The following is a 22,006-nucleotide window of genomic DNA, read 5'->3' on the forward strand; positions in this document are numbered from 1 at the left end:
ACAGTTGGAGACACTGAAAATATTTAAGGATTGTGAGAATTAAAACAAATTTGCCAAGTGCTGTCAGAAGTCCTGATATTGCAGTTGGACATGGTCAGAGTTACCATAATGAGTGTGCATATTGCTGTGGGGCTCCCACACCTAGAATCCTCTATCTGAGAACAAGCACTTAAATGAGTCTGAAAGGAGTGTTTGATCACCAAAGACAAATCCAGCTTTGTAATTCCCAGGGTATTGCCACATTGGTGAGAGGGAAAGGTGAAGGTGATACTTCATCCAGTGTTCCCAGTTCATCCTCTCCTTACCTGACCTCTGAAATGGAGCCATTGGCCTTGAAAAGCCTGGTGTCTAAAATTAATATTCTTCCCCATCTGACTAAGAAGGCAACAGCTGAGCAACATGAGAACAAGGACCATATTAGTTTAAACAGGGGCTCAGTGGCATTTGAGATAGAAGATACTTCCTCTTGTAGTAGACACTTGTGTTTTTAGAAGCCTTCTACTGACTGAGAGTAAAGACTCTTACTTAGAGAGTTCTGTAGTCACATTGAATTCTGCAAGGATTCCCTTTATCTTCCAACTTACATTTTGCTCTTGGAGTGGTCCAAACACTATGATGTCTTCTTATAAATGGTAATTATTTTTGTTTATTGTTATAACTTCTCAACTCTTTTCTTTCTTTCTATGCTGCTTTAAATAACAAGTTGCACCAAACTTCAGGTAGAGTTTAACATTTAATATTTCTTTGCAAAATGATTATATCTTTGCCCTAAGCTTTTTTTCTAAGCTTTTAAAACTGTTAATGTTTTATGTGGCTTCCTAATCCAGATTTAGTATCATCTGCAAATAAACATTGTATTTTAGTCCTAGTTTGCCTTAGAACAGCCATACATCTGTTTTTATATTTTAATGACTTTTTTCAGGGAAGTTCACAAGAATGCTAATAATTGTCTATAATGTATTTGTAAAGTACTGGTTGGTGCTATTTGCATTTTGATTTGTTTGAATGTAACCTTTTAGGTAGTATGTAGAATTTTGTAGAGCAATGAATTTAAAATACTTTGAAACTCTGGTCCATTATTTTACTATATGAGTTGCAAAAATGAAAGGTGAAGTTTCATGGGGAGAATTTCAGATGATTTTTAAGTTTAGAAGAAGTTCAAAGAAGCAATTTTCAGACAATTTGTAGTAGGGATCCTCAGGAGTTAGTCATGGGAAACCACAAATTAAAATTTTTCTCTCCTTATATAATTAAGCAACATGTATATATATGTGATTATATGTCTAGAATCAAAGCATTACTGTGTAATATGTGCTTGACTTAATTTGTATGGAAAGTATTTTAAAGAAAGCACAAGAACTCTGACCTCCTCAGTACATAGCCATTAATAAAGATGCAGAGAAAGATGTTTAGGTATGTTCTCCACAAAAGAGAACTGTATGGAAATGAACTTATTTTTAAAAAATAAACACCAAGCATGTTAAGATGTAGGCAAATAGGCTGACGGTATGATTTTGTGGTAGAATGCTTGCCTACCATGTGTACCTTCCTGGGTTCAATTCCCAGCAATAAAAAAAAAAAGTTGTAGACAGAGAAGAAAAGGTGGAAAAGGACTCATTTGATGGCAACACCTTCCATGCAGGAGACAAAATTCCCAGGGGAAGCATGAGAAACTCCTTGCCATGGGAATATGAGGAGCAAAACCTGTAATCCCAGTCAAACCTCAGGTCTTTTAGATTCTGTCTTTAAACTGGCCACTTGATATTTCAGGGAAGTTTTAAATTTACCCTTTTCCCTGTGAAGCTTAGTTTTTTACTATAAAATAAACTGACAATAGACAGATAACAAGAAAATTTACTACTTACCTTATGGCATGAGAGTAAGACTCAAAGAGGAGCAACATAGCTGTCCCTTATAGAGAGCTTGAAAGAATAGGAGTTTGGGCTTCTGGGTTCAAGGGAGGTGGGTCTATCTCTTGAAGGTTGGGGGAGGAGGTGCATAGCTAGTCAGGGTGGCCTTGAGATGGAGATAGCATCTCGTAAGTAACAGCCACCTGTAGTCATCTCTGTCAGGGCATAAGGTCAGACCCTCCATCTCTTCTTCCTGTGGATAGATCTTTCCTAGACAGGAAAGGGGAGATAACAGATAGAAATACTTCTGTCTGTAACAGATGCTTAAAAGCTGCTTTTGCTGAGGAGCACTGACTCCTTATTTGGGCCCACAAATAAACTAAAGGTAGGAAAGAGTTAGATGATTGCAACACCTCTTCTCCATAGAAATGGAAGAAATAAACTGACAGTGGGAAAAATATAACTGGGACTACAAAGAGAAAAACTTTTGATGTAGCCAGTTTGCATGCTGAGCAATTAACTCTGATTGTTAATCAAACAGACATTTTTTCCCTTTTGTCTACATGCTGGAGAACCCAATGTTAATCCCTTTACTCTTCAACTAAACCAGGCAGTCTTCTACCCCTTATCTTTCTCTGACCACTAAAGAAGTAAACCCGCTGGCCAAGACATACAGCTTCAGAGAGGTGGTGCCAGGGTACCTGGAGAACCAAGGCCTCTACCCATTTTGCACCATACATTTGTCATGTACTCAAACTGAGCCCCTGAACTCCCCCTTAAAAAGCAGATATTTTCTCTCAGAAGTGTGACAGAGCTTTGAGAAGTTGACTCTCCCTGTTCTCCTATTCATCTGACATACAATAACCCTTATTTTCTTTTCCTCAAAAACCCTGCTCTCATTATGTGAGAATTGGCATTGAGGCCAGAGGACCAGCTTTCTGGTAATATGTCTGCATTTCCTATTTACTAACAGAGATAGATGTAAATTTCTTTGTACAAAAAGACAGCTTTTCACAGCTGTTCCTGTGTCTGCAGAGATGTACAGTTTCTCTGAATAATCAACTTGAAATATACCAAAGAAACACATTTGGGGTGTGGTATTTACTCTTCCACAATATACATGTTGTTTTATGCAATGACTACATATCTATATAGTCACCTGAGATTGTTTCTTACTGTTCACTTTTGTATGAAAAGGGGAAAACATGTTTTCTTTTGAAAGTTTCAGTGATGGGAATGCAACATGAATATTAGCATTTCTCTTTCTCATTTCCAGTTCTTTCTTTAGGTTTGTGTGTGTTTGTGTGTGTGTGTGTGTGTGTGTGTGTGTGTGTGTGGTACTGGGGATTGAACTCAGGGTTTCATGAGTTTTCTCTAGTTTAAACAGGAGATTTTTCCAAATTCTCACCAATCATTTCCTTAGGAAGTCAATATGTGAGTAAGTGATGAGAACTTTCCTGGTTTCCTTTCTTTACAGTCAAGAGAAGGGTACACTGAAAACTCATGATTGTGTCTTGATTTACGAGTCAGAGACAGAGGGAGAGGAAAACTACACTCCAGACAACAGCTTAATCAGACTCACCACCAAGATGTTAAAAGTGAAGAGGCTGGAAGAAATCAACTCATGTTATAGCAGCAACCAGCTGGAGAAAATGGCCTTTTTTCAGTGTATGGGAGAGGTTGAGAAGATGAAATGTTTTCTGGAAGAAAATTGTAGTGACCAGGATTCAAGATCTGGACAGAATGAGGTAATTGTGTGCGGATTTAATATCCTAAACAGTATCAATTCTACCTTGTTTTCTCATATGTATAGAGCCATTTATCTGACCCTTTTCAAGTTCAATTTTTTCACTTCTATGTAGAATTAAAGATTGCTTATGAATAGGCAAATTTTGATTCTGTTTCAGTGAGACCTGTGTGTAAACTATTGAATGGCCTTTGAATATTTCTACCTGCAGGTTACTACACATTGTGGTTAATGGCTTGAGTTATAAAGTGAGTTTGTGTAGTCAGTGGAAGAGGGTGTGTGCTTAGCATTCTAGGGACCCTGGGTTCCATCCATACCCCACCAAATATATTTATAGCTGGTATTACAGAAGTGTACCACCATGACCAGCTATCATAGTTTTCAATATGTTTATCATACACACACACACACATAGATAAAGAGAGCTGGGGAAGCAGATTTGGAAGAAGAGTCCTTTAAAATGATAGACTTGGGCTTGAAATTCAGAGAAGCCACTATGAGGTGCACAATTGTTCTGCAGAAATTTCTGATTTCCTGAAGACCTTCAACTACATGAAGGGTAGAACTATTGATAGTGAAGTCCAAAGAGGGAACAAGCAGGACTTGCTGATGGCATGACTGTGGAACCCTGTGTCCTCCACTGTGCTGAATAAGTGCCCTAAGCTCCACACCAGCTGCATGTTCTGTATGTTCTTTGGCAAGTTACTAAATTTGGCCTGGGGTTGCCTAATCTGAATAATGGAGTGATAGCTGTTAAGAAAATTAAGTGTGGTGACATGTCCAAAGCACTCAGCATAGTGTTTATTACCATAGTAAGCATTTTTTCTTTTATCTTTTTTCTTGAGGAGGGTTGATGGGTGTTGAATCCACTGAGTACATTAAGCACATACTTTCCCACTGGACTGTACCCCCAGCCCCATGATAAGAATGTAATGAATGTTAGCCATCAGCAGCAGTAGCATCAACTCCCTCCCCTGCCTTAGCTTAGTCAATTCCCACTCACTACCCATTGAAGTGCAGCTCGCAACCTAGCATGGACCTCACAGCATTTGTCCTTATCTTTATTCTAATAGATGAAATAGTTTTTGTTTTGTTTTGCTTTGCTTTGTTTGGGTTCATTCAGTTTGGTTTGGTTTGTGGTACCAGGGATTGAATCCAGAGCCTTGAGTTTGATAGGCAAGGTTCTACCACTTGAGCCACCTCTCCAGCCCTTTTGTTTTTATTTTGTCTTCTAGATACTGTCTTGCTAACTTTGCTCTGGTGGGCCTTGAACACACGATCCTACTGCCTCTAATGTAGCTGGGATTACAGGCAGGTACTGATATGCCTGGCTATAATAGTTCTGAATGCATTTATTGTTTTTCTGTAGATAGCTCCTGAAGGTGGAGACTACATATTACTCATCTGCATATCCTCAGTTGCTTACCTGGTTGCTGGCACATAATAGGCACCAAACATGTTTGTGGAATGAACAGATCTATTCATTTGAATTCTGCAGCCTGATTTGGGCTGTAAATCATTGTTGTCAGTAAGGGAATCTAACTAGGCAGGTTTGAAAAACTTCCTTCTTTGCCCAGCTACTATTTTGAGAATATTCAGATAGGAAGGGTATCTCTAACACAAAAAAACATGAAATAGAGATATTGTGTGTAAAAGGCCTAGCAGGTATTTTATTATAAGTAAGGAATAATAAAATGTACTGGAGAGAAGATAAGAGTTGAATAAAATGGTTTTTTTCTGGGTTAATATTGTTCTTTCTTTCTTTTGTTGAGATGAAGTTTCACTATGTCGTTCAGGCTGGTCTCAAATGATCCTCCTGTCTCAGTCTTCTCAGTGGTTGGGACTATAGGTGTGTACTACTTCATCCAACTGAGTTAATATCTTGTACAATATAAAACAAGAAAAAATTTCCACAGGCAACATTTAAGTGAGAAATGAAAGACTTTCATATTAGGGCCATTAATATTACAAACAAATTAACAGAAGGGTTTTTTTGTTCATGAATTTCTGTGGGAATAGAAGACAAAATATTCTTCTTGGATAACTGCATGACTCTGAAATTATCAACTAAAGCTATTAGTTTATATGAATCTGATTTTTTTAATGTAGTTTTTCTCCAAGATCTGTGATGTAATATTTATAAGTAGGTAACTATCTTTAAAGAGTAAGATAACAATAAGTTGGACCACAGACGTTTTTAGGAAGAATTACTTTCATGATTATCAACTGTTCTAGAATATCAGAAACCAACGATTTGTAAGTTACTTATTTTTAAGACATTTTCAAGGAAAAGATTGAGAATGTTGAATATGCAGAGACCCTAAAAAAAGTAAATCCACTCTCCCTTTTGTAACAGGTACCTCCTGGTTTCCATGCTGCAATTGATACTGTGTGGAAGGTGGGAAGGAGTAAGAAACACCATTAGTTCCATTCAGTTTCTTACTTGTAAGTGGAGAAGGGCCCAGAGGTGTCAGCAGTAAATTTTCCTGTCTCCTGGCCACGTGGAGAATTGATGAGTAGATGTGTCAGAGCCTCAGAGTTCTTTCTGTGTGGCCAAAGCCCAGTCAAAAGTTGCAGGGCTGATGGCAGGCCTGGCAGTGCGTAGGTGGAGAAGCCATTCTAGGAGCTCAGATGTCTTCAGGTATGTAGACAGAGTGATATTAACATGCCTCCGTCTTCTTCTGGGCTGCAGTAAATCTTTATAATATCAGTCTTTCTCTCCAGGGATTATTTTTTTAAAAAAACAAACCCTTGTCAGCTTTCTCTCATGCTCTCCTTTCTCTTTTATCCCTTCTTTCTCTGAGAAGATTAGCACTGCTAATCACAGTAGAAATATTCTCTGAATTTCGGACACTCTGGTGACATGCAAGCTTTGTTCTGGGAGCTTGAAGTGAGGTTTCTTTCCAAAAGTGACTACTCTCTGGTCCCAAGAATAGAAAAATTATGTATAAATGTAACAACTTATGTTTGTTAAAATAGTTTGGGAAAACTCAAATTCACTTTCTTTTTCTACACTTAACCAGCTTTTTATTTCATTTATTTTTCTTCCATTGACTTTATTTTTAACTTTCTCTTCCTCTACTTTTTTATTAAATACTACATATTTTACTTCTTTCTACCTAAGAAATGTATATGTAATTTTATTTTTTTCTCACTTTCCTTTTTATTCTATTTCTAATGACTTTTCTCATTCTGTTATAGTCCAAAATATGTTCAAATCACCTAACTTCTACATATATTATAGAATTTTTAAATTTTCACTACTTAAAAGGGGCTGTCTAGCTCCTGACATTATAAATTTTGCTTCCAGTGTTCTCCTTTTCCATGCATGCCATGACTCAAGATTAAAAGCCTTGGAGGATGGCATAGACCCCTCCCAAGGCAAGGACCCATGGATAGATAGGAAGGGACGGTCACCCTCCTTGGTCACGTGCCCCAAGAATGAAGCCTCAGTAGAGCTTCCTCTCTCACATGTTGGTCTTCTCCTCCTCTCCCTCTTTACCATAGGTATGAGCTCTGTCTTTCTTCAACCCAGACTCAGCTGACATGGTACCACTGCCCTCCCTGGCTCAGAACTTAGAGTCACTCAGCATTAAATCCTTACCATCACTAGCACCCATATCCATCATTTCTGTGCCTCCTCCACCCATTTGTGTGTCACCCCCAAGATCTACAGGTTCATGCCAGTTGCAGCCTCTCTGATGTCTTCAACATAAAGCCTAGACTTTACATTTGCTCCTAGGTCTGTGCATGCCCTGGCCCTAGCCCTCCTTTCCTTGAGGCTCTAGGTGAAAAAAATGAATGAATTTTAAAATGTTTTCAGCTGATGACCATAAATCATAGTAGACTAGTAGTATGTGTTGAAATCAAGTAAAACCAAAAAAGGAGTTACTCTTACATCTATAAGCGACAAGCTTATTAGCCTCTGTGTGGTATCATTGTTACAATAATAGCTCTCTGGTTTTCTCTACCTACCTGTACACCCTAGTTTCCTGTCCTCCATCTAAAAGGAGTTCCCAAGTACAAAAGCTGAGGGACACCAGAGTGTGGATTATCCTTCCACAAAAATATGTCTTCAAAGACCACTGCTCCATTGCTTATAGGACTTCATTGTTTCTGAATTTATCCTAACCCTCAATCTGTGTTTAAAAGTCTTCCTTACTAAGGAATAATTCTTTTTTCAAAACTATGTTTGAGTTCTGAAGGCAGGTAGAGTGCCTGCCTAGCAAATGCAAAGCCTTGAGTTTAAACCCAAGTTCTGCTAGGAGAGTGGGGGGAAGGAAACCCCACAGGTAAAAGATAAGAATGGCTCTAACACAGGTGGGATGTTTAAAAATGCCTGGTACAAATGCTCCAGAGAGCAAACACAACATAATATTTATCAACAGGATATGCAAAGGAGAGAGTGGGTTGGAATAAAGCTTGGATCTCCCTATTTTGATTGCAAAACACCAAGAGGCATTTCCTGACCAACTGCTATGAAATTGTACAATCAGCCATGTTCATAATGACTGTTCTTAGATCTCAAAATAGCATGGCTGAGGGTGGAGATTTTGTGATTTTTTAAGTTGCATTTTCCCACCCCTGTTCTTTGCTGCTCACCCCGGAAGGGTAGGACAAAGCTCCCTAGCTGGCAGTGGGCCAGCCTAGACAGCTGATACCAGTTACAGTCAGCTACTAGGGACAAACGCATGCGCAACAGTGTAAATTATGGCTAGCAGGTCTCCCTCAGCCCTTGCACCTGTTTGGCATCTGTCACACAGGGCTGTCATATTTTTCCTTTTAAAGAAGCAGAATATTTGTTGATCATGTAACTTGAGACATTCATTGCAGGACTCTGCAGGAATCCTCAGCAATTTATGATGCCCACTCCTCAGAACAGAGCAGGGAGCAACAGTGCTTAGAAAGTGGTGTGCTAGAACAGGGCATTGAAGGTGCCTATAAGCACAGGGCCTCTCAACTGCTCCCAGAGAATGGACTCAACACTTAGAAGAAAAGATGTCTGGATTGTAGGTAGCGTATGTCTTCTGTCATCTTCAGTCCTCTGGCACCTGCTGCGGTCAGTGATGACACGGGGAGGCCACCGGCAGGCACCTGCTCTTGAGGATGCACAGGTAGTAAAATCCCTTTTAACCAAGACAGATCCATTTTGCAGTTGTGTTTGAATATTTCCATCCCAGGCGTAGTGCTTGCCAAAAGCAATGGAATACATGTCCTGCTGAATCCTTACCCAGGACTACTGATTTAGGAGGGGTTGGGATAATAATAGAGGCGTGTGGCACCTTTCAACATTTCTAGCAATTGCACCAACTTTCGGGGAACCCTGAGGCAGCAGGGCTTGGTATATATTAAAGTTGGTGATCTGTTTTGGGGGGTGTGAGAGCTAAAATAATGTTGACATCGTTTCATTATCTCCCTTCTTGTGTGCCTTAGTTATGAAAAGAAAAAAAAACATAAGCAAAACTTCCTCTTCTTAGGAAATCCATTGCAAACAGCGTCAGAAGAGTGATGAGCCCTTCTGAGCCCCTGCTTTCTCCTTTGAGCCGCTGCTGATATTGTTTTCCTGTGATACTGCAGCTATTCCAAGAATGGAATTCAGTCAGCAAAACAGAAGAGAAAGAATTCTGATTCTAAAGATTTTGGTACTTTCTAAAAGAAGGTATTCATGTCTGAGAAAACATCTCTTTCCATATACTTATATTCTTTTATCAATTATCTTTTGTTAAATTATTTTTATTATTTTTTTTTGGCAGTACTGGGGGTTGAACTCAGGGCCTTACTCTTGTTAGGCAGGTACTCTGCCACTTGAGCCACTCTGCCAGTCCTAATGGATTATTTTTAAACAATTTAAGACAGTTTTAAAATACTATAGAAAATAGTCTGAATCATTGTTTCCCTCTGAAGGTAGGTTCATGGCAGTGTTTCTTGATATTTTGTCATTATCAAAATTCATCCTCCAGCAACTTTTGGGTCCCTCCCCTCCCTTTAATTTCAGGGCCTTACCTGTGCTTTACTGCTGAGTGACACCCCCAGCTGTTCCCATGAAAATTTAATACCACAGATATACTGTACACCTGTTATGCATTATATATATATCGTGTGATATGTGTGTGTGTGTGCTTTATACATAAAACAGTACGATTCTCATTTTTAAGTGTGACTGGGGTTTGAACTTAGGGCTTCTTGCTTGCAAAGCAGATGTTCTACTGCTTGAGCCACACCTCCAAAACCAATAAAATTTTCTAGTTCTCTCTTCCCAAAGAACCAATATCCATCTCGTTGGGGTGTTATTGCCCCCACTGACATACATGATTTATAGTTTAAAATTTTTTGGAGGGGATTGGGTGATGTATTCCTATACCTTATAGTTTTCCTTACGTCAGACCTAACTTAAGTCTATGTGTTCAGATGTGGTCACTGTTGCTCAACTGCTAACCATTTTTTGTTGTATACTGTATTTCCTGTGGGAAATATTAGGAGGGCTGTACATTTCTCCTGTGTGAAATACCATGAGGACTTTCATCTGCCTTGTTGAAAAGAATGCGTTATTAATTGATGCTATGAAAATGTGGACCACTGGTATTTCCCAATGAAAGGCTACTAAGTATTTAGTAGTGTTATGGTTATGTGTGTGTTTTTAAAGTTTTTGCAGCTTTTTAACTGTTAAGAAAGGATCTCTGAGATCAAAATTTAAAGCATATCCCTTTAGATTTTCCCATTACTAATAATTATTTAGAAATGTGGGCAAATTATCATCTTAGAGAATTTTCCAAAGACAGCAATTTTAGGAACCCTCTTTTGTAGAGGTGTCCGAGCATTCTATTTGTGATTGTTAATTTGCTCTGTCTCCATCTAGGCCATAAAGTGATGGAAAGATTTCTAATGCACAGTGTATGGATCCCTGACCATGTGAAGTTCTGGGTGTCTTTGACCAAATGTACAGATGAGTCATATTTATGTTTATGTTGTTTTAGCTTCTCAGAATAATTAAAATTATGATAGCTTCATGCCCATTTCTGTTATTTGTTCTAATACAAGAAAATATATTTTCTCTTTTTAAAAGTTAAGATACAATCAGATATATAAATGCAGCAAATCAAGTCTGTGTTCATAGGTAAGAGAATGGTTAATATGTTTGAGAATGAAATTCCTAAATATAGTTGACCAAATCATGTCCCTATCTACTTCCTAAACCATTGTGGTAGTACAATCAATGTATACTCATTTATTAGTTTTTCACACACTAACTTCATGATTTTTGCTATTCATTTGGCCAGTATTCATGGATTATACATCTGTGGATTCAACTAACCATGGATAGAAATCATGTCTCTACCTTGGCATTATTCCCTGAAGAGTATAAATAACAACTAATGGGACTCACACTGTGTTAAGACTCAAAGTATATGGGAGGAAGTGTCTAGGTTATAGGAAAATATTATGCCATTTTATAAAAAGGACTTGGGAGAGGTCTGGGAATCAATCTTGCAGGGATACCAAGGGATGACTATTTTCATGTTACCTTTATTCCTATTAATATTTTTCATATATCAAGTCATTTAAAACATTTTTAGCATAAGCAAGAATAGAACAAAATCACTGTTTTGGTTGTTAATTATACATTTTTCTAATACATAATAGCACATTCAGAACATTTAAAAATGGTTTATTAGTGTATGATCTCAAGTTACCTAAAATCCCTCAAAATTAGGTGCTTCCAAATCAGCCTCTAGACACCTAGACTCAGAAACTATTTGCAGGTCTTTGCCCTGCAAAGGACCTTTGGTCCTTTCTCCTCTATTTCTCATTTCCATCCACTATGTGGTAACAATAACAAATACCAAGGAAATGGTGATAAGCAACCAACAGTGAAGTCTTGAGAGAGAAGAAAATTGATAATAGGAAAAGTTTATTATAGAACGTCAATATTGGGAAGATTCACTTAGGGTTCTTATCCATGGCTCCATATCACTTCTGAATTCCCACTGGAAAGCAGAGCTTGAGACCAGGGCTTGCCTGTGGATCCTTATTTGGGGAACTGGCTCCCAGGACAAGACATGGGGCCCAGGGGCATATGAAATAGGGAAGGAGGGAAGCTCCAACAAGAGCCTTGCCAAGCTGACTACCATGGGCAGGATGACCTCTAGGCCTGAAGGAACTGCTGATCCATCAGGCACCATTCCCCATTGGTCAAGGGTAACTAACCTGCTGCATTTTCAGTTGCCTATGTATAAATGTCAGTTTCCATGGTGGTCCCTCAGCAATGCCACAAATCCTCTTGGCTGAAGGTTGAGGTGCAGTGGCTCTGTGGTGAAGCTCTTTCAGTGTATACCTGAAGTATACACAGGAATGGCTGGGGCTAAGATGGACAAGACTGTGTGTGCGGTACAGAGAGAGATACTTAAAGTTTCATTGTCGGTCTGTGAGGTGCTACCAATGGGCCTGAGGTTCTTTTGCTCAATTTGGGATAGAAATCATGAAAAAGCAAAATATAGCTTGTTTTGATGTTAGCAGCTCATTTTAGTGTTACTGGGTCAACTGAGGCTCATCTATCTCAATTTGAGATAGAGATCATGAAGAGACAAGCAATAACATCCATATAATGAATGCACAGGGAGACAGTGCATGCTTTAGGGTACCAGACTACTTCCTGAGGACTTGAGGAGCAAACCTTCTAGAGATGGAAAGGGCAGGCTTGCACACAGGTGCACATGATACCAGGATTTCTGACCACAACCTGTCAGTTCTTTGCTTTAGGCCCCTGGGGCTTGCACTTGACGTGGAGATGTACTCATGTGAGTTTGATCTGTCTGAGCTGGGCTTGCTAAAGATATGGTGGTATTGCTACCCCAGGAAGGTCATCTATTGGTCAAGTTCAGGTCTATTGCACATATGAATGAGTGTGGGATGGGGATGGTTGCTTTAGGGCAGAGTCAGCAACTCCTGAATCTGGTCATTTTTTTGAAAGCAGCTTGTCTTTAGTGGAGAAACCTTGGTAGGAGAATCAGGGCCTTCTCCTTTCTGTCTTGGAGATTTGTACTATTCTTTCTGCAGAAAGAATAATCTGCCCAAGGTCCACATTTAGTAAGAGGTGGAGCTGGGCTTTGAACTCAATGGTGAGTCCTGAGCGTGCTTCCTAAACCACTACCACTGAAGATTGCCGTGACCATCCCTGACTTCAAGCTTTACACTTGAATTCCTTTTGAAACAGAACACTGGGGTCCAGATGCAGTTTTCAATCCTCACTCTTCCCTGGGCAAGGGAGTTCTTTAAATTCTTTGCATAGCAGTGTGTGCCTGTCTGTTTTTGCAGCCCCATTTGTCACACGGAGTTGCTCTCAGGGCCAAATATGTGTGTATGAGTGTTTTGTAAAATGTAAAAGGCTATAAATGTTACTGTTATCAGTACATTGTTCTCTTATGTGGTTGTGTATTCTTAAGTTCTATGTCTTCTTACATATGGAGACAGCCTCTGTGTGTGTGGTGCCTCCTTGTGTTTTGTACTCACTTTAGAGACTCTTTTAATCTCACTTACGCTTTTTAATAGGGAAAAGTGTTTGATTTGTTAGTGCATTAACCTTGTTAGAATGGTTTATGCCCAATTGGATGCATGCATGAATCTGTAGTATAATCCATTGCCCTTGGCCTCTCCCACTTGAGATTCTAATGTGGGCAGGTTATTGTGACATTTCCATCATGAATGAGCTACTAAGGGCCTGTGCTGTGGCATATACATTGTGACTCATGTGCCTAACATGTGCAAGGTCCTGGATTCCATTCCCAGAAAAATCTCTCTCTCTCTCTCTTTCTCTCTCACAAACACACACACACACGCATGCACATGCGTGTGTGCGCAAACATGACAGGCCTTGGAGGCTAGCTCATCCAAATCCTTCTTTGATGTGGGAATTCAAAATCCAAGTGGTGATGTGGGCTTCTCCAAGATTCCAAGATTCATTACAGTAAGGGACTATCTTTTCTGAAAATCAGAATTTTCTTCCAAGCAAGTCTATGCTGCTTTTTATGTGTTTTGTTTGGCCAGAGCCAACCTTCTTCACACAGTGGGTGGTCAGTCCACCTCATGGTCTCTCTCTGCCAAAGTTCTCCCACTGGACATTTCCCATACTGGGGCAGAGCAGCTATTGGTTCAGGCTCTGGGTCATTTCACCCAGAGCTCAGCAGGTCTCTGAATACTAGTCCAATAAGCATCTCAGGATGGTAAATCATCAGCTAGACCCTGGGCCTCACACCAAGGCTTCATCTCTTTTCTAGCCTTTCATGTATCTCATTGCTGCTTGATTTCCATGGGCCCACGCTCTTTCTCTAAGGAATGCCTGCTGTTTTCTGAATGTCTCAATTTAGGATTTGAGAGTCTGCACAGCAGGGAATTCAGTTGGAAGATTGGTGCTGAGTTGGCAATCTTGTCAGTGGCCCAGGTGTCAGGAATTTTAAAAAAGTTAGCAACCAGGCTGGAAGCCAGGAATATATGAGCCCATACTCTGACTTGTCTGGTTAACCTTTAGTTTCTAGCATTTGCATTCTGAATGTGAGCAGTGAACAAGAATGAAAACTGGACTTGTTCATATACTTTTATACAATTTAAAGCTTATACTAATGACATTAGATAAGGGTAGATATAAAAATGAATTGTAAAGGTGATATTTTAATTCATAAAAGTGTATATATATATATATATATATATATATATGCACAGTACTGGGGTTTGAACTCAGGTCCTTGTACTTGCCATTCACTCTACCACTTAAGCCACATCTCTAGCCCTTTTTGCTTTGGGTATTTTTCCTAATAGGGTCTCGCTTTTATGCACGGGCTGGCCTGGACCATAATTCTTCTATTTATACTTCCCAAATTTCTGGGGTGACAAGTGTGCCATTGAGCCCAGCTTTCTTATTGCTTGAGATGGGGGCTCACAGACATTAAAAAAAAATTTCCTTTGTTCATATGTGCATACAATGATTGGGTCATTACTCCCTCCTCCCCCCCACTCCCTCCTTCCCCCCACTCCCTCCTTCCCCCCACTCCCTCCTTCTTCCCCCACCCCCCCGCCCCGCCACCCCCTTGCTTCCAGGTAGAAACTGTTTTGCCCTTATCTCTAATTTTGTTGAAGAGAGAGTATAAACATTAATATGTTTTTGCTAGATGAGGTAAGGATAGCTATATAGGGAGATTCCTAGTATCGCTTCCATGTACATATGTATTACTTTCTAAATTGATTCTTCTTGAACTAACCTTTTCTCTAGTTCCTAGTCCCCTTCTCCTATTAGCCTCTGTTGCTTTAAGGTTTCTGCATTAGTTCCTTTGCATTGAAGACATCAGATGCTATTTTTTTTGGCGGGGGTTACCTACCTATCCTCATACCTCCCTTGTGTGCACTCGCCTTATGATGTGATCAAAGTCCAATCCCCTTGTTGAGTTTGCCCTTGATCTAAAGTCTGCATATGAGGGAAAACATACAATTTTTGGTCTTCTGGACCTGGCTAACCTTGCTTAGGATGATGTTTTCCAGTTCCATCCATTTACTTGCAAATGATACGATTTCATTCTCTTCATGGAGGCATAAAATTCCATTGTGTGTAGATACTACATTTTCTTGATCCATTCGTCAGTGGTGGGGCATCTTGGCTGTTTCCATAACTTGGCTATTGTGAATAGTGTTGCAATAAACATGGATGTACATGTACCTCTGGAGTAACCTGTATCCCATTCCTTTGGGTATATCCCCAAGAGTGGTATTGCTGGATCAAATGGCAGGTCTGTTTAGATTTTTAAGAAGCCTCCAAATTTTTTCCCAGAGTGGTTGTACTAGTTTGCATTCCCACCAACAGTGTATAAAGGTTCCTTTTTCTCCACATCCTCGCCAACACCTGTTGTTGGTGGTGTTTCTAATGATGGCTATTCTAACAGGGGTGAGGTGGAATTTTAGTGTAGTTTTGATTTGCATTTCCTTTATGGCTAGAGATGGTGAGCATTTTTTCATGTTTTTGGCCATTTGAATTTCTTCTTTTGAGAAAGTTCTATTTAGTTCACTTTTTTTTTAAGTTCCCTATATATTCTGGTTATCAGTCCTTTGTCTGATGTGTAGCTGGTAAATATCTTCTCCCACTCAGTGGGTGTTCTCTTCAGTTTAGAGACCATTTCTTTTGTTGAGCAGAAGCTTTTTAGTCTTATAAGGTCCGATTTATCTATGCTTTCTCTTAGTTGCTGAGCTGCTGGGGTTCCATTGAGGAAGTCCTTGCCTATACCTATTACTTCCAAAGTATTTCCTACTCTTTCCTGTATCAACTTTAGAGTTTGGGGTCTGATATTAAGTCCTTGATCCATTTTGAGTTAATACTAGTACAGGGTGATAAACATAGATCTAATTTCAGTTTTTTGCAGACTGCTAACCAGTTTTCCCAACAGTTTTTGTTGAAGAGGCTGTCATTTCTCCATCATATATTTTTAGTGCCTTTGTCAAAAATAAATTGGGTATAGTTGTGTGGATTCATATCCAGGTCCTCTATTCTGTTCCAACAGACATTTTTTTCTTTCTTTTTTTTTTGCCCTGTCTGACAAAAATCCCCTTGACTTCACCTCCCAGTCAGCTAGGTTTGCAGGTTTGGGCCACTGTACATTCCTTAGTCATAAATGTATTTAATCAGCCTATATCAGAGTTAAGTATTCATTTAAATCTTTATATCTAGATTCTGTATTAATTTACTTAACAGTGTTAGGGTCCGAGAATCCTATTCCTCCGAGAGACAGAGAGTCACGCATGAATGCAATCAACAAAGCAGAGTTTATTGAGCTGGCAAGCCAGGGTCAAGCTCCCACACAGACACACAGGTCCGATTGGGCAGACAAGACCCCGAGCCTCTTTAGGGAAGATCTTATATAGGCCCCTACCGGCCGTTACAGCAAAAGCCCGCACAGTACATAGCCAATGAGTTTGTAACACCACATACATTTCCAGCCTATCCATTTAAGAGTATATTACTTCTTAGCCTATAGATTCAAGGGTCAGTATTCACGCACACGGTTACATTTAGCAAGCAGGCAGGGCACATCTTGCACGTACTTCTAGTCATCTTTTGCAATCTGCTCACATTCCTCACATTCCACCTGCCCCCATCCTGTTTATCTTATCCTGCATGGGGCATCCTGTGCTGGCTTTACTGGTTTCTGCTATGGGGATCTGCTGGGGCAAAGGGCACATCCTTTCAACAGTTAATTGAAAGATACTGTGTTGGTTGTGGAGATGCCAATAATAGTTACCAAATAATGACTCATGTTTGAAGGGCAAATAAGTGAAACCCACAGACACAAGAAATTTCACTCAGAAATTTCAAAAAGAGAATCTGATTTAAAAGATAACATAGGATTTGGATTCTGTTTGGGAAGTACTCTTTCCTTGTTTGGGGGTACTTTTAGGCCACTTGGCCGGCTCTAGTTATTTAGAAATTTAAAATTGATAATGATAAGTGTTAGTGTCATTTATTTCCAGCCTTCTAGAATGAGCATATTGAATTGATACAATAACATTCCTCCCTTAGGCTGGAGGTGCACTCCCCAGGCTGGAGATGCTTTGTAGATGGTAAGTGCGTGCTCTAGCATTGAGCTACACATCAGCCCCAGTTTTTGCATTCTAAGATGTGTTGGCTGGTTACCTATTTAGCATTTATGCTTTTAAACTGTATATGTGTATTTATTTACTTACTTATCTTATTGAAAATATGTAAACAGTCCTCACTATGCACCAGACCCTGTTCTAAGGAGGATGTAGTTCAGTGGTAGATAGCACCATGAGACCCTGGATTTAATCTGAGCACTGCAAACAACAAAAGCCTCATCATAGCCTCAGGCAGTAGGTTCTCTTCTGATTGGCTGAATGGATAATGACCTTCATTCACTTAATTTGTGTTTATTGTGTTCTGGGCACTGAGTGCTAAGTACTTTTCACATGGTTTGTGTTAATTTTCACAATGGCCCCATGAAGTTGTTAGAATTGTATCTGTTTTCTAGACAAGTAAGTTGAGGCTCAGTGAGGTTGGAATTTGCTTAAAGTTATGCAATTACACTATAACCCATGCTATTTTTTTCTGAATGGAATAACTTGCCTAACATATGACACAGGTACTTAGGTTTACTTGTAGAAATCTTAACTATAGTTTAAAAAAATATTTTATTTCTTAGCTCTGTTTCAGGTTTACAGCAAAACTGAGAAAAAGATACAGAGGTACCCCACATACATTCTGCCCCACTATCTTTCTCCCACCAGAGCGATACTTTTGTTCCAATTGACAAACCTACATTGATGTATCATAGTTTACATTAAGGTTCACTCTTGGTGTGCATTCAATAGCTTCGGACAAACATAAAATGATATTTATCCACCACTGTAGTAACTTAAAAAAATTTAATATGAAATAAAACATTAAGTATTTCCAAAAATACTTAAATACTAGCTTTTTAAAAGCTAGTTTTATTTTCACATGATATGGTTTCAATTTAATGATTTTTTGTTCCATTTCTTTATGCAAATACTGGCTGGATTAAAAAAGTACTAGTCTCCACCCCTCTGCCACCACAAACTGAGGTTCTTTTCTGGAATTGTGAGGTAACAGCGACCTCATGTGGGAAGATGTTGTAATAACTAGTGTATTAGTGTGGCCATAGTGATGTGTTTTAAGATTTGTTTCTTTTTTTTTCTGGCTGGCACTGGGGATAGGACCCAGGACCTCGTGCATGCTAGGCAGGTGCTCTATCACTGAGCTGTACCATGAGCCCAGATAATCTTTAGAGTAGGAACAAACATCAGACTTTCTCAGCTCTGGGTTCATGAATGCTGAGGCAGTCAGAAAAGAGTGTATTGGAACTGATTCCCTCAAGTATATATAATAAGGTTAGAAGATTATGAACTAAATGCTGTTGCTCAGTATGCTCTAAAATATTTTGTTTCATCATACAATCCATTAATAGATCCTACATGATCAATAATTTATTAATCTGATTTAAGTCTTGGCTATAAAATGGAATTAGTGTGTCAGCAAAACTAGATTAGGAAGATGGGTAATCCAAAAGCTATCCTGTTCATATTTTCATAGTGTTACTTGGTACTCACATGTTCTACTTAATAATGAGAAGTTACAATGTAGGCATTTTTACCATACAGTATAGATTCATATAAGACCATAAGCTTGAATTTTATTTTAGCCCCATGCTACCTCTCTGACATTGCCTCTCTGAGCCTATTTTCTCATTTGAAGTTAATAATACAATACAACCTCACAGAGTTGTTTGATAATGCTTGGTGTAGAATAAAAACTAAGGTAAACAAATAAAACAATATGCATTTGCTTTTCTTTGCAGTGTTAAGAGACCAAACCCAAGACCTCACACATGCTAAGAAATTAGCTACACCCCACCCACCACTTACTATTAAGGGCAACTAAACTTTTACTAAACTCTGAGCAACTTTTCTGTGTCCTGCTATCTTTCCTGCTTAGAGCTCCACCATTTATTTTTTTGAAGGATGCATCTCCTTTCATATCTTTTCATTCTTAATGCCTTTTTTATGGGTAGATGCTACCATGTTTCCCAGGCTCCTGGGCTCAGATTCTTAGACATACTGATTCTGTGCTTCCCTGTGCTATAGATTTTTCTTCCTTCCCTCTGTTACACTCTGTCAGACACCAAATTCTGCATGTGACTTCTTGAAATATGTCTTATAGCTCTTTTGTTCATTACCACTGGAAGGCTGGAAAATGTTAGCTTTCCTCACCATCATGGTCACAGATGAGTTATCAGAGACCATGTAGAGGAGAAAGAAACTATCAAGTACAGCATGAATGAGGTACCCTACTAGTGCCATCATAGATGTGAACATGCCTTGGAAAATCAAAAGCTTAGTGCAAATGCTTAATGTTAGAATCCTATTATCTGATGTGAATAAAACCCCAGCAATGTAGTCTTCATCGAACATGAGACAAAGCAGAGACTCGTTATTTTATTGGACACATGCTACTCAATATGCCTCAGGAGCCAGGTAATATGCAACTAGTTCAAATTTGATGAAAAGTTTATAAATATTTTATAAACTCTGAAATTATGATAGTTATTATCACCAATATAACAAAATGGGATGGGAGAGATTCTTTTGGTGTCCTGCTCAGAACCTTTGTCTCTTGATATTTCAAATAATATGGTCAGATCAGACTTCCCTAGCTGGTAGACACTAAAGAAGAACCTGCGTTCTTCACTTTCCACTCTGTCCTTATTCCCTGTGCACTGTTACTGGTCCCAAGCTTAGTATGCTACATAGAGTTAGTTACAAAGATATGGATTCTAATTAACCAGGGATAAAAGGAAGACTGGAGAGTCACCAGGCATAATATCCACCTCTTAAACTGGACTAGCTGAATATTACTTGACTCCTGTGGCATACTGAGTAGTGTATATTCAATAAAATAGGGAATTTCTGCCTTGCCTCATGTTCTGTGAAACCCGTGTTGCTAGGCTCTTCAGCACATCAAATAATGCAATCCTACCATACAGCATTTGTTTATTGCTTTTGACTTTCTAAGGCATGATCTTGGTACTAGTTGGGCATCTTACTCATGCTAATAGTTATAGTGGAGTCCATAAGATGACTTATAACAATTATTTCTAATTATACTTCTTTAATATTGTGTTTTTGCATGATCATTATTATTTTATGTTAGATTATTAGTATTATTTACATAATACATAGTATTAGAAATTTTCAATGCATATGGAAGACTCTGAAAGGTTTGTTTTAGAACAGCTACAATAACAACAAAACCCTTTTTAACCAGGCCCATGGGAAGTATCCAATAAATGTTAATACATCTCTTCAACATCATTACTGTTATTTATTCTAAGAATTTTCAAAAGTTATTTGACCATGGACTGATTATTGACTTTGGTATTATATAGATCTAAATTCATATCCCCCTGGACCACTTACTTGTTGTGTGACCTTAGCCATTTAACTTTTCTGAGATCTGTTCATTCTTGATCCATCAAATTGGATCAAATACTAATGCTAACTCTGCAGGATTATTGAGGGAATTAAATTACTTAATTTATCTATAAGTAAATGCCCTGACACAAAGATGTGAAGACCTCCATATTTAACTTATATTCCTACTTCTTTATTTTCCTCCAACCTGTGCTCATTCTCTCTTGAATTCCTTCAAGTTCAGAATCAAATCCCATCATAGTTAATTCTAATCCTACTTTCCCAATTTCCATGGATTACATCATTCTTCATAAACACTGTTTAATACCCTGTGGCATGTGTGTGACTAGTTTTGGTGTCCTGTATGACAATTATTATTTCATGGGTAAACTCCTTCATTCCTAAAAAGTTGGAGCTTTTTCTCCATGGGGAATTTTCACCTATATTTTTGGTATCCTTTACATGAGATATGTCTTTTCTCATTTGTGTACTAGTTATCAATACATTTCAGCTAAAATTTCATATTTCAAGTCTTAGAAGTGAAGATGATGAGTAATATACTTATTTCAAATATTTAGGCAAAATAATGCATCGGGTCAGACTCCACATAGTGGTATATTTGGGTTTGCATATTTTTTCCAAGAACTTCCAAGAAGATATATGTTCAGTGGAATTTTAGTCATTTATAGACTGGTTAGATTAATTTCAAGAGGCCAGTGTGGTCTGTCATGCCCCAGATTTCTTCATATGCCCTCAGATCACTATGTCAGCAACAAGAAAAATACCAGTAGTCATGGGTGCTTTCTATCCCTTTTGAAGAATGAGGCAGAATGATTCTCTTAAGTCAGCATTTGTCTTAACTCTGAAATGGCTCTAATATAGTGAACATTATTTAGGTAAAAAGGCATTACCCAGATTCTGAAGTCCCTTTTGGGATCATCCTAGAAAGAATAACTTAAATATAGTTTGTTTTATATATTCTAATCTTTGACAGTTGCCATTTTATGTATAATACGAAAGTGGTCATTTACCACAAACTACAATCTTATTACTCTATGCCGGTCAGAGCATGACCTGGGGGGCCTGTTACAAATGCAAGGTCTCAGACCCTGCCTTAGCCTGATGAATTGGAATCTGTATTTCAATTGGAACTTTGATGACCAAGGTGCACATTAAAGTTTGAGAAGCACCATAATATATATTCATTACCTCCTGCAGTTGAAAATGAGGGATTAAAGTTTACTCCAAAACAGCTGCTGATAGAAAAATAAAGGTAACATTCATTATTGCAGTTGTGAATATATTTTTATCTAAGTAATACACATATGAATATTTATATACACACACCCACATACATATGTATCAAGTATGTGGGTGTGTGTATGTGATTCAAGAGGTCTCTCAGGCTATTCCTTGAGAACCAGGCAAT

General features: G+C 38.6%; 1 protein-coding gene across 4 annotated transcripts in view; it reads left to right on the top strand.

The window, feature by feature from the left end:
- Positions 1 to 372: 372 nt before the first annotated feature.
- The window catches only part of Mylk4 (myosin light chain kinase family member 4), a 92,258-nt gene continuing 70,624 nt past the window's right edge, over positions 373 to 22,006 (top strand). Inside the window, exons 1-2 of one of the 4 annotated variants that reach the window (XM_020185296.2) lie at positions 373 to 632; positions 3,328 to 3,598. In XM_020185296.2, the coding sequence (XP_020040885.1) occupies positions 613 to 632; positions 3,328 to 3,598 (291 nt within the window). In that variant the 5' untranslated portion in view covers positions 373 to 612. Of the gene's footprint in view, positions 633 to 3,327; positions 3,599 to 8,308; positions 8,712 to 22,006 lie in introns of those variants that run through there. The other 3 variants (XM_020185297.2, XM_020185298.2, XM_074082995.1) reach the window with 3 other exon arrangements.

This window comes from Castor canadensis, chromosome 8 (assembly GCF_047511655.1).
Source record: "Castor canadensis chromosome 8, mCasCan1.hap1v2, whole genome shotgun sequence".
Taxonomy (NCBI): Eukaryota; Metazoa; Chordata; class Mammalia; order Rodentia; family Castoridae; genus Castor; species Castor canadensis.